The sequence below is a fragment of the Lutra lutra genome, chromosome 8 (assembly GCF_902655055.1).
Source record: "Lutra lutra chromosome 8, mLutLut1.2, whole genome shotgun sequence".
Classification (NCBI taxonomy): Eukaryota; Metazoa; Chordata; class Mammalia; order Carnivora; family Mustelidae; genus Lutra; species Lutra lutra.
The window spans coordinates 120,209,725-120,226,471 of NC_062285.1; the positions used below are offsets into that span (position 1 = coordinate 120,209,725).

At 34.9% G+C, this 16,747-nt stretch overlaps 1 protein-coding gene across 2 annotated transcripts in view; it reads left to right on the top strand.

Moving 5' to 3' along the window:
• The window catches only part of CFAP54 (cilia and flagella associated protein 54), a 334,936-nt gene that overhangs the window by 97,481 nt on the left and 220,708 nt on the right, over positions 1-16,747 (top strand). For both annotated transcript variants that reach the window (XM_047743150.1, XM_047743152.1), the window contains exons 20-22: positions 9,787-9,963; positions 13,561-13,653; positions 13,919-14,104. In XM_047743150.1, coding sequence (XP_047599106.1) covers positions 9,787-9,963; positions 13,561-13,653; positions 13,919-14,104 — 456 coding nt within the window. The remainder of the gene's footprint in view (positions 1-9,786; positions 9,964-13,560; positions 13,654-13,918; positions 14,105-16,747) is intronic.

A 16,747-nucleotide genomic window follows, 5' to 3' on the forward strand; every position in this document is an offset into this window, starting at 1 on the left:
CGCTAATTCTTTCTTTTGCCTCATTTATCCTAGCAGTGAGAACCTCCATTTTTGATTGCACCTCATTAATAGCTTTTTTGATTTCAACTTGGTTAGATTTTAGTTCTCTTATCTCCAGAAAGGGGTTTTATATCCTGAGAGGGTTTCTCTAATATCTTCCATGCCTTTTTCGAGCCCAGCTAGAACCTTGAGAATCGTCATTCTGAACTCTAGATCTGACATATTACCAATGTCTGTATTGATTAGTTCCCCAGCCTTTGGTAATGCCTCTTGTTCTTTTTTTTTGTGGTGAATTTTTCTGCCTTGTCATTTTGTCCAGATAAGAGTATATGAAGGAGCAAGTAAAATACTAAAAGGGTGGCAAAGACCCCAGGAAAATATGCTTTAACCAAATCAGAATAGATCCCAAATCATGAGGGGGGAGAAAGGGGATAAAAAGAGGTTCAGAAAGAAAAAAAAAAAAAGAAAGAAAGAAAAAAAAAGAAAACGAATAAAGAAAAAATATAAAAAAGAAAACAAATATATATATTAGATAAACTAGTTAAAAAACATTAAAAAAGAAAAGGGTAAAAGTTAAAAAAATATTTGGCAGAGGAAGAGAAAAAAAATTGAAAAGAAAAAAAAATTAAATTAACTGCAAGGCTAAAGAATTATGGGGAGAAAGCCATGAGTTCCGTGCTTTGCTTTCTCCTTCTCTGGAATTCCGCTGGTCTCCTTGGTATTGAAACTGCACTCCTTGGTAGGTGAACTTGGTCCTGGCTGAATTTCTTGTTGATCTTCTGGGGGAGGGGCCTGTTGTAGTGATTCTCAAGTGTCTTTGCCCCAGGCGGTGTTGCACCACCCTTACCCAGGGCCAGTCTGAGTAATCTGATTGGGTTTGCTTTCGGGAGCTTTTTTTCCCTGAGCTCTTTCCGTAGAGTTCCGGAGGACGGGAATGAAGATGGCGGCCTCCCAGTCTCTGGCCCGGAGTAGCCGAGAGCCTGGGGCTACACTCCTCAGTGTGCCCTCAGAGAACAGCGCCCAATTATTCCCGTCTCCCTGGCCTCTGGCCGCGCTCCAAGCTCATGGAGCCTGTGACCGGTTCAAGGTAACCCCGAGCTGAGAGCTCACTCCTTGGCTCTGTTTCTGTAGCCGGCTTCCCCATTCTAATACCTGTAAGCTCTGCGACACTCAGACACCCCCAATCCTTCTGTGACCCTGCGGGACCTGAGGCCACGCTGACCCCGTGTGGGCTTCACCCCGGTTAAGCCTCTGGAGTGATGTCCCTCAACGGAACAGACTTTTAAAAGTCCTGATTTTGTGCTCTATTTCTCCACCGCTTGCCAGGAGCCGGCCCCTCCCCCTGCGGTCTATCTTCCCGTTGCTTTGGATTCACTTCTCCGCCAGTCCTACCTTTCAGAAAGTGGTTGATTTTCTGTTTCTAGAATTGCTGTTCTTCTTTTCTTCGATCTCCCATTGGATTTGTAGGTGTTTGCAATCTTTAGATAAGCTATCTAGCTGATCTCCTGACTGCATGTTTTTCTCATCTAGTGCTCTGAGTATATCATGCCAGTCCTTTCTGGCCTGCCAGGTCTCTGTGGATAGGTCTGCTGCTAATCTAATACTTCTACCTTTGTATGTTACAGTTCTCTTGTCCCTGGCTGCTTTCAGGGTTTTCTCTTTGTCATTAAGACTTGTACGTTTTACTATTAGATGACCTATTCTTATTGATTTTGATGAGGGTTCTTTGTGCCTCCTGGATTTTGATGCTTGATCCCTTTGCCATATTAGGGAAATTCTTTACAATAATTCCCTCCAATATATCTTCTGCTCCCCTCTCTCTTTTTTCTTCTTCTGGGATCCCAATTATTCTAATATTGTTTCATCTTATGGTAGCACTTATCTCTCAAATTCTCCCCTCATGGTCTAGTTGTTGTTTGTCTCTCTTTTGCTCAGCTTCTTTATTCTCCATCAGTTGGTCTTCTGTATCACTAATTCTCTCTTATCCTAGCAGTAAGAGCCTCCATTTTCTATTGGACCTCATTAATAGCTTTTTAAATTTCAACTTGGTTATTTTTAGTTCTTTTATTTCTCCAGAAAGGGATTTTACTTCTCCAGGAAGGGATTTTATTTCTCCAGAAAGGGTTTCTCTATATCATCCATGCTTTTCTCAAGCCCAGCTAGCACCTTGATTATAGTCATTCTGAACTCTAGTTCTGACATATTACTGATGTCTGTATTGATTAGGACCCTAGATGTTGGTACTGCCTCTTGTTATTTTTTTGTGGTGAGTTTTTCTGCCTTGTCATTCTATCCAGATATGAATAAATGAATGAGAGAACAAAATACTAAAAGGGTAGCAACAACCCCAGAAAAATATGCACTAACCAAATCAGAAGAGACCCGAAACTGGGGAGAAGAAGAATGGGGGGAAAAAAGCAAAAAAGAAAAAAATATATATTAGACTGGCAAATAGAAGAGAACCACACACTTGATTTTCGGTGTATTATGGTCTGTTAGAAGAAACTACCTCCCAAAATTTTAAAGAAAGAAAAACATATATATATATATATATATATATATATATATATATATATGTATATACACACACAAATAAGGGTAAAGATGTTGAAGGGATGGGATATGACTGTAAAGATGAAAATTTAAAAAGATTCTAAAGCAGAGATTGATAAGAAGTTGGTTGAAAAAAGAAAAAGAGGAAAGAATGTGATCGGCCTGGAGAGTAGAACAAAGCCATGCATTAGATATAGGGTATACTTTATAATCTATTAGAAGAAATTGTATCCCAAAATTTTAAGGAAAAAAAAAAGAAGAAATTGTATCCCAAAATTTTGTATGTATACAAAAAATAGGGTTAAATACAATGAAGAGATAAAATATAACAGTGAAAATGTAGAAAGATTTAAAAACAGGTATTGATAAGATAAAATAATTAAAAAATAAAATAAGAAAGAGGAACAATTAAAAAATAGAATAAGAAAAAAATTAAATTAAAAAAATTTAACTTTGAAAGACTAAAGGATCATGAGAAGCCAGAATTCTATGTGTTGCTTTCCCCTAGCTCTGGAGGTCCATAGTTTCACTGATTGATGAACTTGGTCTTGGCTGGATGTTCTCACTGATCTTCTGGGGTAGGGGCTTGTTGCAGTGATTCTCAAATGTCTTTGCCCAAGGCGGAATTGCTCCACCCTTGTCAGGGTCCAGGCTAAGTTATCTGCTTGGGTTCGCTCTCGGGAGCTTTTGTTCCCTGAACACTTTCTGTACAGCTTTGGAGGACAGGAATGAAAATGGCGGCCTCCCCATCTCCAGCCCCATAGATGCTGAGCGCTCAGGGCCCTGCTCCTCAGCGCGCCCTCAGAGAAACACAGTCAATCTCTCCTCTCTCTCTGATCTCCCACCACACTCTGAGCTCACTGAGCCTGTGACCAAGCATTTCTATCTCTGGTATGGCCCCTTTTGGAGTCTCCAAACCCAGCTGATTCCTGCTGTGCACTTCTGCGCCACTCCTCCTGGAGGAGGGAGGGGGTCTCTCCAGATCTGCCACTTGTGGGGTCTCTGCTCGAAGAGCAGTGGCCCAGCTGTGCCTTGGATCATAGTTTAAGGTAATCCCTAGCTGACAGCCTACTGCTCATCTCCATCTCTATAGCCAGCTTCTCTTCTCTGATACCTGGGAGCTCTGTCACACTCAGGCACTCCTGGTCTTTTTGTGACCCTGTGGGTACTGAGGGTACAAGGTCGCCATGAGGGCTCCACCACTGCTTAGCCTCTGGAGCGATGTCCCTCAGTGGAACAGACTTCTCTAAGTTGCAATTTTGTGCTCCATTGCTCTCTCACTTGCTGGGAGCCAGTCATTCCCCCCTCACCACCACCACACCCCCACGTGCCATCTATCTACCCATCGCTATGGATTTACTTCTTCACATGTTCTACCTTCTGGAAAGTGGTTGATTTTCTGTTCCTAGAATTACTGCTCTTCTCTTCTGTTGAGTTTGTAGGTGTTCAGAATGGTTTGATAACTATCTAGCTGAACTCCTGGGACCGAATGATATTTCAGTTTCCTACTCCTCTGCCATCTTGCTCCTCCAAAGTGCCTTTTTTTTTTTTTAAGTGAGAACACTTAAGATCTGTTTCTTAGGAAATTTCAATTATGCTATTATTAAGTATAGTCACCATACTCTACAATAGATCTTTAGAACTTTATAACTGGAAGTTTGTACAGGTCTCCCAATTCCCCTTCCCAACTGCCTGCCCCTGGCAATCATCATTCTACTTTCTTTTCTATCAATTTTACTTTTATTTTTTTCATATTACACATATACATGATACCATACAGTATTTCTCTTTCTCTACCTGGCTCATTTCACTTAGCATAATGTCTTCAAGGTCATACATGTTGTTTCCTTCTTTTCTAAGGGTTTCCTTAGATGGCAGGGTTTCCTTCTTTTCTAAGGCTGAATAACATTCCATTGTATATATGTGACACATTATTTATTCATCTACCAGTAGACAGATTGTTTTTGTATCTTGGCTATTGTGAATAATGCTGCAATGAACATAGGAGAGCAGATATCTCTTTGAGATAATGATTTCATTTCCTTTGGATAAATACCCAGAAGTGGGATTGCTGGATCATATGGTAGTTCTATTTTTAATTTTTTGAGGAACCTCGGTACTGTTTATCATATTGTTATACCAGTTCACATCCTTACTAACATTGTACAAGTATTCTCTTTTCTCTACATCCTCACCAACATTTGTTATCATTTGTTTTTTTTGATAATAGCATCCTCACAGGTGTCATGTGATATCTTATGGTGGTTTTGATTTGCATTTCCTTGATGATTAGTGATATTGACCATCTTTTCATGTACCTGTTGGCCATTTGAATGTCTTTTTTTTTTTTAAAGAAAAATTTCTATTTAGGTTTTTTGACCATATTTAAATCATTTGATAGTTTGCTATTGAATTAAGATTTACTTATATATTTTGGATATCAAGCTTTTATTGAAAGTATGATTTACAGATATTTTCTCCAATTCCATAGGTTGCCTTTTCATTTTGTTGGTTGCTTCCTATGCTGTGCAGAAGTTTTTAGCTTATTTATTTTTGTTTTTGTTGCCTGTACTTCTGCTGTAAGGTCCAAAAAATCATCACCCAAACCAATGTTAAGGAGTTTTCCTTTATGCTTTTTTTCCTCTGAGTTTTATGGTTTCAGGTCTTATGTTTAAGTCTCTAATGCATTTTGAGTTAATTTTTATGTACAGTAAGATAAGGGTCTGATTTCATTCTTTTGAATATGGATATCCACTTTTCTCAACACCATTTATTGAAGAGACTATTGTGTCCTCATTGTATATTCTTGGTGACTGTCAAAATTAGTTGACCATATTTCTGGGCTCTCTGTTCTATTCCGTTGGTCTTTCTTTCCTTCTTTTCTTCCCCTTTCTTTCCTTCTTTCCTCCCTCCCTCTTTCCCTCCCCCCCTTCAGTCTTCTTTCTTTTCTTTTCTCTTCCTTCCTTCCTTCCTTCCTTCCTTCCTCCCTTCCTTCCTTCCTTCCTTCCTTCCTTCCTTCCTTCCTTCCTTCCTTCCTTTTCCCTTACTATTTGATTACTATAGCTTTGTTTGAAATCATGAAGTGATGTCTCCAGTGTTGCTCTTCTTGTTCAAGTCTGTTTTAGATATTTGGATCTTTTATCATTCTGAACAAATTTTAGGATTGCTTTTTCTATTTATGTGAAAAATGCTATCAAAATTTTGATAGAGCTTGCATTGAATTTGTAGGTCCATTTTGGGTTGTAGGGATATTTCAACAATATTAATTCTTTCTACCCATGAATATGGGTTATTTTTCCATTTATTTTTGTCTTCAAATTTTTTTTTCATAAATGTTTTATAGTTTTCAGTGCACAGATTACCTCCTTGGTTAAATTTATACCTGTTTTCTTATTTTTGATACTATTACAAATAGGATTATTTTCTTAATTTTGGGGGGCTTGTTTGTTGTTAGTGTATAGAAATATAACTGATTTTTATATATTGATTTTGGATCCTGTAAATTTTTTGAATTTGTTTATTGGTTCTGAAGTGTTTTGGTGGAATCTTTACAGTTTTCTGTATATACAATCATGTCATCTGTAAACAGAGACAATTTTCTTCTTTCTTTTTTATTTGTATACCTTTTTCTGATTGCTTTGGCTAAGATGTCTGTTACCATGTTGAATAAGAGTGTTAAGAGTGGGCACTCTTGTCTTATTCCTGATCTTAGTGGGAATGCTTTTAACCTTTATCATTGAGTATGATGTAGCATTAGGTTTGTCATATAAGACCTTTGTTATTTTGAGGTATGTTCCTTCTATATCCAGTTTGTGGAGTCTTTTTTTTTTTTTTTTTAATCCTAAAAGGATGTTGAATTTTATTCTTTTTCTGAATCTATTGAAATGATCATATTATTTTTATCCTTCATTTTGGGAATGTGGTGTATCACATTTATTAATTTGTATCACATTTATGTTGAGCCATCCTTGCATCCCAGAATAATCCTGCTTCATCATGGTGTGTGATTTTTTTTTAATGTACTTTTGCATGTGGTTTGTTCTAATTTTGTTGACGATTTTTGCATCTGTATTCATCAAGGATATTGAGTTTTCTTTTCTTGTAGTGTCTTGCCTGGCTTTGGTATCAGGGTCATGCTGGCCCCTTAAATCAATTTGGAAGTGTCCCTTTCTCTCTAATTTTTTTTAGAAGAATTTGAAAGTGATTGGCATGAATGTTTTAAATTTTTGTTAAAATTCGCCAGTGAAATCGTCTGATTCTGGTCTTATCTTTATTGGGAGGTTTTTTTAAATTAATATTTTATTTATTTATTTGACAGAGAGAGAGAGAGAGATCACAAGTAGGCAGCGAGGCAGGCAGAGAGAGTGTGGAACTCAATTCAGGACTTGATCCCCTGACCCTGAGATCATGACCTGAGCCGAAGGTAGAGGCTTAACCCACTGAGCCACCCACGTGCCCTGTTGGGAGGTTTTTTGATTACTGATTCATCTCCTTACTTGTTATTAGCTTGTTCCTATTTGCTATTTCTCCATGATTCAGTTTTGGTAAATTGTATGTATCTAGTTATTTATCAATTTCTTCTACATTATCCAATTTGTTAGTGTATAATGTTCATAGTAGTCTCTTCTGATTCCTTGTATTTCAGTGGTATCAGTTGTAAGGTCTCCTCTTTCATTTCTGATTTTATTAATCTGAGTCTCTTCTCTTTTTCTCTTAGTCTAGCTAAAAATTTGTCAGTTTTATCTTTTCAAAAACCCAGCTCTTATTTTAGTTGACCCTTTCTATTATCTTTCTGGTCGCTATTTCATTTATTTACCTTCTGATTTGTCTTATTTCCTTCCTTCTACTAATTTTGGGCTTAGTTTTTTGTTCTTTTTCTAGTTCCCTTACAGCGTAAAGTTAGATTGTTTATTTCAGATATTTCTTTAAAAAAATATTTATTTTTATTTGAAAGAGAGAGAGCGAGCAGGGGGAGGGGCAGAGCAGAGGGAGAGAATCTTAAGCAGACTTCATGCTGAGACAGAGCTTGAGGAAGGGCTCAATCTTGCAACCTGAGCAGAAACCAAGAATCGGACACTTAACTGACTGTGCCACCCAGTCACCCCAGATCTATCTTTTTTCTTAATGTAAGCATTTGCACTATAAACTTCCTTCTTAGGATTGCTTTTGCTGTATGCCATAGAGTTTGTTATGTTGTATTCCCATTTTCATTTGTCTTAAGATTTTTTGACTTCTGATTTTACTTCTTTTTTAAAAAAAATTGGTAATGACTGTTAAAGATTAAGTTCAATTGAAACTGTAATCATATTTTTCCTTATTTGATTTATTGAAAAATTAAATCGCATTTATAGGCTTCCTAATATTAAATTATCCATGCATTCTTGGGAGAGAGAGAATATAATTACAGTATGTTATTCCTTTAATATATTGCTAGATTTAATGTATTAGTATTTTATTTAGAATGTTTGCATTTATATTTGTAAGAAGAGTGCTCTATGTTTTTATGTGCAGTTATTTTTCAAGTTTCTTATAGTAATTTGTAATATTTTTGAGAAGTTCTCTTTCTTCATAGTTAGAAAATTAAAAAAAAATTTTTTTTTTAAGATTTTATTTATTTATTTGACAGAGAGAGATCACAAGTAGGCAGAGAGGCAGGCAGAGAGAGAGGAGGAAGCAGGCTCCCTGCCAAGCAGAGAGCCCGATGCGGGACTCGATCCCAGGACCCTGAGATCATGACCTGAGCCGAAGGCAGAGGCTTAACCCTCTGAGCCACCCAGGCGCCCCATAGTTAGAAAATTTTTAAATGGCATAGGAATTATCAGGTTTTTAAGATTTGAAATTTTTAAAAAACGAGATCAGTTAGTTTGATGTTGTGGGAAGAAATTTTTAGTATCTTTCTCAGTTTATTCTATCATTATCCTGCATTTATGTTTTCTGCTTCTTGAATTAGCTTGCTGATTTTGTATTTTCATCCCTAAATGGTCAATGATGCTATGCATCTTTTTTGTACTTATTGGCTATTTATATATCTTCTTTGGAGAAATATCTTTTCAAATCTTTTGTCCTTTTTAATGGGGTTATTTGTCTTTATTATTGACTTGTAACAGTTCTTTATATATTTTGAATATAAGTCCCTTATCAGATACATGATTTGCAGATATTTTCTCTCATTCTATTGGTTGTCTTTCTTACTTTTTTGATGGTATTGTTTGAAATATTAATTTTGATGAAGTTCAGTTTATCTACTTGTATGTGTATGCATGTATGTTTCCTTCTGGTGTTATAGCTAAGAAATCATTGCCTAACCCAAAGTTATGAAAATTTACTTGTATGTTTCCTTTTAAAAATTTTATAATTTTAGCTCTTACATTTAGGTCTGTAATTCATTTTTAGTTAATATTTGTATGTAGTATGAGGTAAAGGTACAACTTTATTACTTTTGCATGTGGACATCTAATTGTTTTAGTATCATCTCTTGGAAAGGCTATTTTTTCTCTATTGCCATTTAATTTTAATCTTTATATGGATTTCTGCTGTGGAGCTCAATTAAAGAGTCTTTGCCTTTTAATTTAAAAGACAAGTTTAACCCATTTACATGCATTATTATTTCTGATGTATTTGACTTTCTTTGGTAGTATTCAGATCTTCTGACTTTTATTTTTTTTGTTTTGTGTTTTGTTCTTCAGTATGTTACTTTTTAAAATGTGGATTGCCTTTCTTTCAGGTTTACAGAATAAGTATTTCTATTTCTAGTTGCTGATAATAACAAACTTTCAATAATATTCATTTCATAAATCACATATACCAGTAGTCTTATTACTTGAGAGTCACATTTCAAGTTGCATTAAGAGTAGGTGTACAGTTCTTTAGTATAAATGTAGATGATCATGCTATGAAATTTTTAAGGACAGTGAAATATGATGGTAAATATTCAGAGCGTTTGATATGAAAATGAAATATCTAATATTAATATATTATAATGATGATGAACATATTAGGTGTATAAATATGATTCCATTACCTTATTTAATTTATAGCTGTTTTTTACTTAGTCTTATTTAGTAGCTATTTTTTACTTTTATAAAATCATTTGACACTTGCAGTATGTGTAACACTGAGGCTCAGAAGGTTACATATAGCAAGATAATGTTGTTTAACATTACCAGAATTCTACAAATATAAACACAGTTCAGATCCTGAAATGTATTTTTCTGTGTTCACACTTTATTATAGGAAGCATATTCTTTAATTGAGAAGACTGAAGCAGAACAAAATACCCTATATTCATATCAAAACTATGTGGAAAGTTCGAAAAGAAAGAAAAGCAGAATTCCTCCTCCACCTATCCTGCTATCCCGAACTTACTGTTCTGTGACATTGAAACCTGCTCCATTTATTTCAGATGTTAAGGTATTTTCCCCATTTTATGATCATTATTTCAGGCAAAGCATCATAAGTACTTTTATAATTATCATGATTGATACTTTTCTTGCTCTTAAGACTTTATTAGTCTTATTAATAAGTACTGAACATTGGGATTAATATTGTAATGTCTTAATTATACTTAATTTCATCACAACCTTTCCCTCTTTGTGCTATTTTCCTTTATGGTCTATATAGCTTTCCGGTATTCCTATACCCAACTATATAGTTTGGTTACCATGGCATAGTCCTATGCTGACATCCTAGTGTGTTCAAGATAGAGCAGTTCTCAGATGTACTGGAACAAGGCATTTGAAGAGCACAGAAGTTACTCTCAGAGCCAATGATGGAGATGAAGAAATTTGCAGATAGCGAATTGGATGTTCTTCCCAGAGTTTTTCCAAGTAAATGGAGATTCTTTTAATGTAAACAAATGACACTTCCAACCATATTAGTTATTAATCTTTATGTATTTATTGAAGAATGAACTCTTTTTTCCGTCCCCAGTGCTTCGGAACTTGGCCTAAATGTGTCTCTAACTTGAGATTTAGTGTCCTCACAAGCTTTCCGCCTGATTCATATTTTAAATATTAAATTTCCTCTTTTGGTTGAACAATAACATGCTCTTTGATGTAGTATAAAAAAGTTTTATCTTTGTCTTTAGGATATTCTGCTTGAACTTCTATCAACTTGGTATCGTGAAAAGGGCACAGGCTTTTTAAAATTCCAGTTCCACCACTTATTAAAGTCAGTATGACTTTAGAAAACCTAAATATAGATTTTTGAGGTGGTGGTGGTATTTTTTTTTTTTTTTGTAAAATATGTTAACTGTGAAAATTAGATGAGATAATAGATAATATTCCTGGCATTTGGTTGATCTCCCCACATACCTTATATTAAACATGTGTAGTAAAGTTTGCTTAAAACAGTGATGCTATAGAGTGTGATTACATTATTAGATTTTTTTTCATAAGTTTTGTCCTGTGAACATTACTGAATATGTCTTATTTGTCCAGCTCTGTGTGAGGTGATTGAGATAAAAAAAATAATCACAAAGCTTGATTCCATTCTTTGAGGAGCTTCAGACTAATGGGATATGGACATCAGTGAGAAGTAATACCATCTTTATAATGTTTTATATTTGGGGAAATACACCCATTCATCTTATACCAAACTGTGTTCTCATAAATGCATTGTTGCAATTGCTGGCATTTTTAAAGTTCAACTATAGATTTGCTTGGATCTGGTTAAGAATGCTAATTTGTTGATTTTGGAAACTCAGTATGGAACTAAGACTGGATACCTTACCAATTTCTTTGTTCTTATTCAAATGTTTTGGTTTATTTACCAGATCTCCTTCCTTCCTTTCTTTCCTTCTTTCTTTCTTTTTTCCTTCCTTCCTCCCTTCCTCTCTTCTTTCTTCCCTCCCTCCCTCCTTCCTTTCTTCCTTTTATAAAAATTTCAAATTAGTGTTTAGTTTATCTTATTTCATAATGCTTAGAAATAGGAAGATACAAGTATTCCATATCTGACTTATAGTTGTAGGACCTGTCACTTAGCACATTATATGAAGTTTATATATATTATGCGTTAGTAGAGTTGTGTGCTTCAGGAAATTATTACCTTCTGTTACATGCTCCTCAGCACTAGATGGTGCTGTGGGCTTAAATAAGTTTCTGATTAGAGGGTTCAGCCATCTTTTGTTTTATCAGAAGCTCTTGTTAAAGCATTTGTTTTGTTAAAATCTGTTTTAATAGTTGAAAATGCTGATGTTATTAATAAACTTTTACTTCTAAAGTTAGGAGTGATTTGTTCATGGTGTCTTTACTCTTATGTAGATTCTAATTACACATTGCTCCTTATAGTTACACAAACTAAGATGTCTTCATTTGTGGAACAAAATAGAAGTATAAATCCTGCTTCTAAAAATGCTTTTAGAGAGAATTTTACCCTTCAAATTCTGGTTTATATAGGGAGCTTAACTTAGAGAAAATAATAATTTCAGTCATATAGTACAATCTTTCTGCCTTTCCCCCCCTCTATGTAAAATGTTACTCTTTTTGCATGGAAAGTGAGTTTTTAAATTTCTTCTGAAATTCCTCTGATTTTTCCCCCCTCTTGGCTTCCAGCTTTCGAGTTCCTTCAGTGCTGTGTCTCTGTCCTTGGAGTTCTACCTTTGTCAAGTGCTCCTTAATTACCTGAGCAATTTTCTTTATAGACACAAAGGTTTGGACACCTGTTCCAGAAACTCTAATTCATTGAGACTAGGCAGGCTTGGGTATATGTAATTTAAAAAAATGGCTGGTTCTGTAAAAACTGTATTTTAAAAGGTGACTCTGCACAGTCAGGGTTGAGAACTAGTTGTGCAGACAAGACACTATTAGGATTTTTCTGTTGACTTGGAGAAAGAAATAGCTAAGCTAAGCTATAAGAGTCAGTCGCTTCTTAGAGACAATTACTTTTTCCCTTCTTTACAGTTTTCCTTATCATTTAGGTGTTGAGATGTTGGTAGGTGGAACCTCTGGGGAAAAGAGAATGAGACAATGATGACGTCCCACTCAACCCCAACCTCAGGACAGTATGGCTCCTTTATAATGTTATTCTTTAGGTATCAACTTGCTCCCTTTCCCCTTACAGTGAGACAGTACATTCCAACGAGGAATCTCCATTATTTTGACATCTTGGGCAGAAGAACCATTTCTAACCATTTAATTAAGTTATGTTTGATTGTTCCTGTAGAATTTGCATTTTGCTTTTGGTTTCTATAGTTAAGAATTATCAAATATCATGCTACTATCTGATCTTGGGCAAGTTATTGAACATTTCTGTGTCTCCATTTCCTGTAAAGCAATAATCTCATTTCATAGGGATATTGCAAATATTAGAAAGTCTATATAAATTTCACACCAACACATAGCACGTAGAAACTGCTCAGTTAATGGTAGTTAAAATAATCAAAAATGAAGAATTGTCTTTGTAGTCCCAGGTAAATGAGCTGTATATTTGTCTTTATTTTTGTGAGATTAAATCTAATTGTATTTGTAAAGTTAGATTCCATGTTTTTTAATTTATTTTATTTAAATTCAACTAGCCAACATATAGTACATCATTAGTTAGATTCTGTGTTTTAAAACTTGAATAATTGTATTTGTATTTGGAAAAGTATTTTTTTTTTAAGATTTTATTTATTTATTTGACAGAGAGAGATCACAAGCAGGCAGAGAGACAGGCAGAGAGAGAGAGGAGGAAGCAGGCTCCCTGCCAAGCAGAGAGCCCGATGCGGGACTCGATCCCAGGACCCTGAGATCATGACCTGAGCAGAAGGCAGAGACTTAACCCACTGAGCCACCCAGGCACCCTGGAAAAGGATTTCTTTTGCCACATCTTTTCTGTTTTTTAAGTTTTTATTTAAATTCTAGTTAGTCGATATACAGTGTAATGTTAATTTCAGGTGTACAATGTAGTGATTCAGTGCCTCCATGCAACACCTGGTGCTCATCAGAGCAAGTACCACATCTTGATAAAAGAAACTGAATGTCTTGTTAAACAGACTAGAGATGATGGGTTCATCTCTCTCCTCGGCAGGTCTCCTGGTACTGCATTTTGGGCTGCAAAGCAGAAGGGAGCTATGGAAAAGTTAGGCTGAATAATAATCATCTCCCAAACTCAGGAGAAGCGGTATGTCAAATTAAAAAAACCTCTAAATGTCAGGAAATCTTACCAAAAGTCTCCTTAATGACATCTGAGTGTTTTTTTTAACCTTCTTCTAATGTTATTATTTCAGTGAATTTTTCTAATTTCATTTTAAATCATAACAGTAAATACAAAGGTGTTATTTTATTTTATTTACTTTTTACATATAAGGGTTATTTAATTAAATTTTTAAAAAGTCACATTCCTTCAGTTTTCCATACATAAACTTGAAATATGTTTTTATTAACAGATACCAGCTGATGGTAAAAGCATTTTTGAAGTGAAAGGTTTAGAAACCAATGAAAAATATGTCTTTGCAATTGCTGCTTATTCTTCTAATGGGAAGCTTATTGGTGATGCTATTGGGGAGACAACTAAACCAATTCTGGTTTATCCACCTCTTTCTGCTGTTACTGCTCGGATGTTCTTGACACAGGTAGAAGAGATTTCTGCTAATTTTTTCCTCTATGTTTTTTTCTGTTAAGATGTTACTAAGTAATTTCTAATGGGAAAAATATCACGGTGGATATTCTAAAGCTTATAATACGTATTTCCACTACTGCAGTTTAGTCTCATAAAAATAGTTATCATTCCTTCTCTTTATAATGGGATTGATTTTTTACAACAGTATTTTTTTTTATTACAAATGTATCCAGGAAAAAAATGCTATTATAAAAATTTAAATTTAAATTTAAATTTAAATTTAAATTTAATTTTAATTTTAATTTTAATTTTAAATTTAAATTTAATTTTAATTTTAAATTTAATTTTAGAAATTTAGAAAATACTGAAATACACAAAGAAGAAAATAAATGTTACCTATTTATCTTGTCATCTGGAGTATCACTTCTTTTTTTTTTTTTTAAGATTTTTATTTATTTATTTGACAGACAGAAATCACAAGTAGGCAGAGAGGCAGGCAGAGAGAGAGAGAGAGAGAGAGAGAGGAGGAAGCAGGCTCCCATGGAGCAGAGAACCTGACATGGGGCTCAATCCCAGGACCCTGGGATCATGACCCGAGCCGAAGGCAGAGGCTCTAACCCATTGAGCCACCCAGGTGCCCCTGGAGTAGCACTTCTTAACTTGGGGCAATTTTGGCACCAAAGGGACATTTGTCAATGTCTGGAGACATTTTTGGTTGTCATAACCTGAAAGGGTGCTTCTGGCATCTAGTGGGTAGAGGTCAGGGATGCTGAAAATCACCCTACAATTCAGACAACAACCCTCAATAACAAAGAATGATCAGGCCAAAATGTCAGTAATGCCAAGATTGAGAAACCCTGATCCAGAGCTATCTTTTCATTTGTGTGCATGTGCCTGTGTGTGTATGTACTTATATACACATACATTTTAAATATACATGTGTATACACGTGTGTTTGAATTTATGTATAATATATAATCTAATCATGATATATATATTATTTTATATCTTGATATGTCATTTAATATATAATTGACATTTTTCATTCCAGTAAGTATTCCTCCACAGTGTAATTTTTAATAGCTGCATCTTCTAAAGGTATTGCCTCTTTTAATGATACTGCTTCTTACAGATAGATTGTAGTTTACTTAGTAATCTTTACTGATAGGCATTTCATTATTTTCCAGTCTTTTGCTATTAAAAGCAAAGCCATGATGTACATCTGAGTATGTGCATCTCCGCCTGCATACGTGATTACTTTTTGGTGGGGGGGAGATTTATAGAAGTGAAATTTCTGAGTTATTAAAAAATACACAGACACGAGTTCAAGTTCCAGCTGCTCACACTAGCCATGTGATATTGAGCAAGTAACTTTCATCTATGAAGTAGAAACAGTAGTAGTAGCTACCTCCCAGAGGTATTATGAGTATTAAATGGAATTATGCAGGGCAGATGTTTAACCAGCGCACTTGTCACACAGTAGGTACTTAATAAATATTGTTAGCGTTTTCAATTATGAATATACTCATGAATTAACATTTTTGCTGAAATAATTGCCTGTCTTAAAACATCACCAGTGAATAGGACTCTAGAAAGGGTGACTCATTGACCTAGATCTAAAGAATCTTAATTTTAAGCCTATTGTGGGCTCTAGAGATGATGGCCATTTTAAATAATATCACATTTCTATTGTGCTATTATTTTTCTCTTAATAGTTGATTAGAATAATAAGCTAAGATCTTAGTGATATTTTATATTATCATATTTTTCAAAGAAAATTAAATTGAGAGAATTGCTAGGATTTGTCTAGCATTGGTTTAGCATGTCATATTGGCTCATGGTTTTCTTATGTTTTTATTTCTTTGGAATCTAATATATTCCCTAATTTTCAGTGATGGAGTTATTTCAAAGTGAGGAATCGAATATTTTATCAAGGCCTAATTTTTCTCCAGGGAGGTTTGACTTTTGGGTTTCATTTGGCAGAACTTTCATTGAAAAGTTAATAAAACGAAGTCCAAGCTATTCTGCTGGAATAATGAGAAGTGTCATAAAGTAATGGCCAATGTTTCATTATTGATACTATATTTGCAGTACTGTATTCATTTGTGACAGTATATGAGCATTCTCATAATGTTAAGTGACTGAAGCAAAATTTTCTTACTTAGTAAACTTAGTAAAACTTAATTTACAGCTCAAGTTTCAGCTTTTAAGTTCTAGCAAGAAAAAGTACCTTTCCTTTGGAATTGCAATCTATTTTTCATGAGAGTGGTTAGTTTTTAGTTTCAGGGTAATTCAGTTCTTTAAAAAATATCATATGGGGTGCCTGGTGGCTCAGACAGTTGAGCATCTGGCTCTTGGTTTTGGCTCAGGTCACGATCGGGCTCTTGGGATTGAGCCTGGTGTTGGGCTCCTTGCTCAGCGGATAGTCTGCTTGTCCCTCTCCTTCTGCCTCTGCTCCTCACATTGCTCGCTCTCTCTCAAATAAATAAATAAATCTTTTTTAAAATACTATCATATGTATTTTATAGTAAGGAATAGAGACATTTCACTAAATACCTATGATTAACTTGGCTTGGAATTTTAGGTTGGACTTTCAACTCAAAGTAATTCTATAGCCATTTAATAAAGTCAGTTGGATTTTAAAGTCAGTTGGATT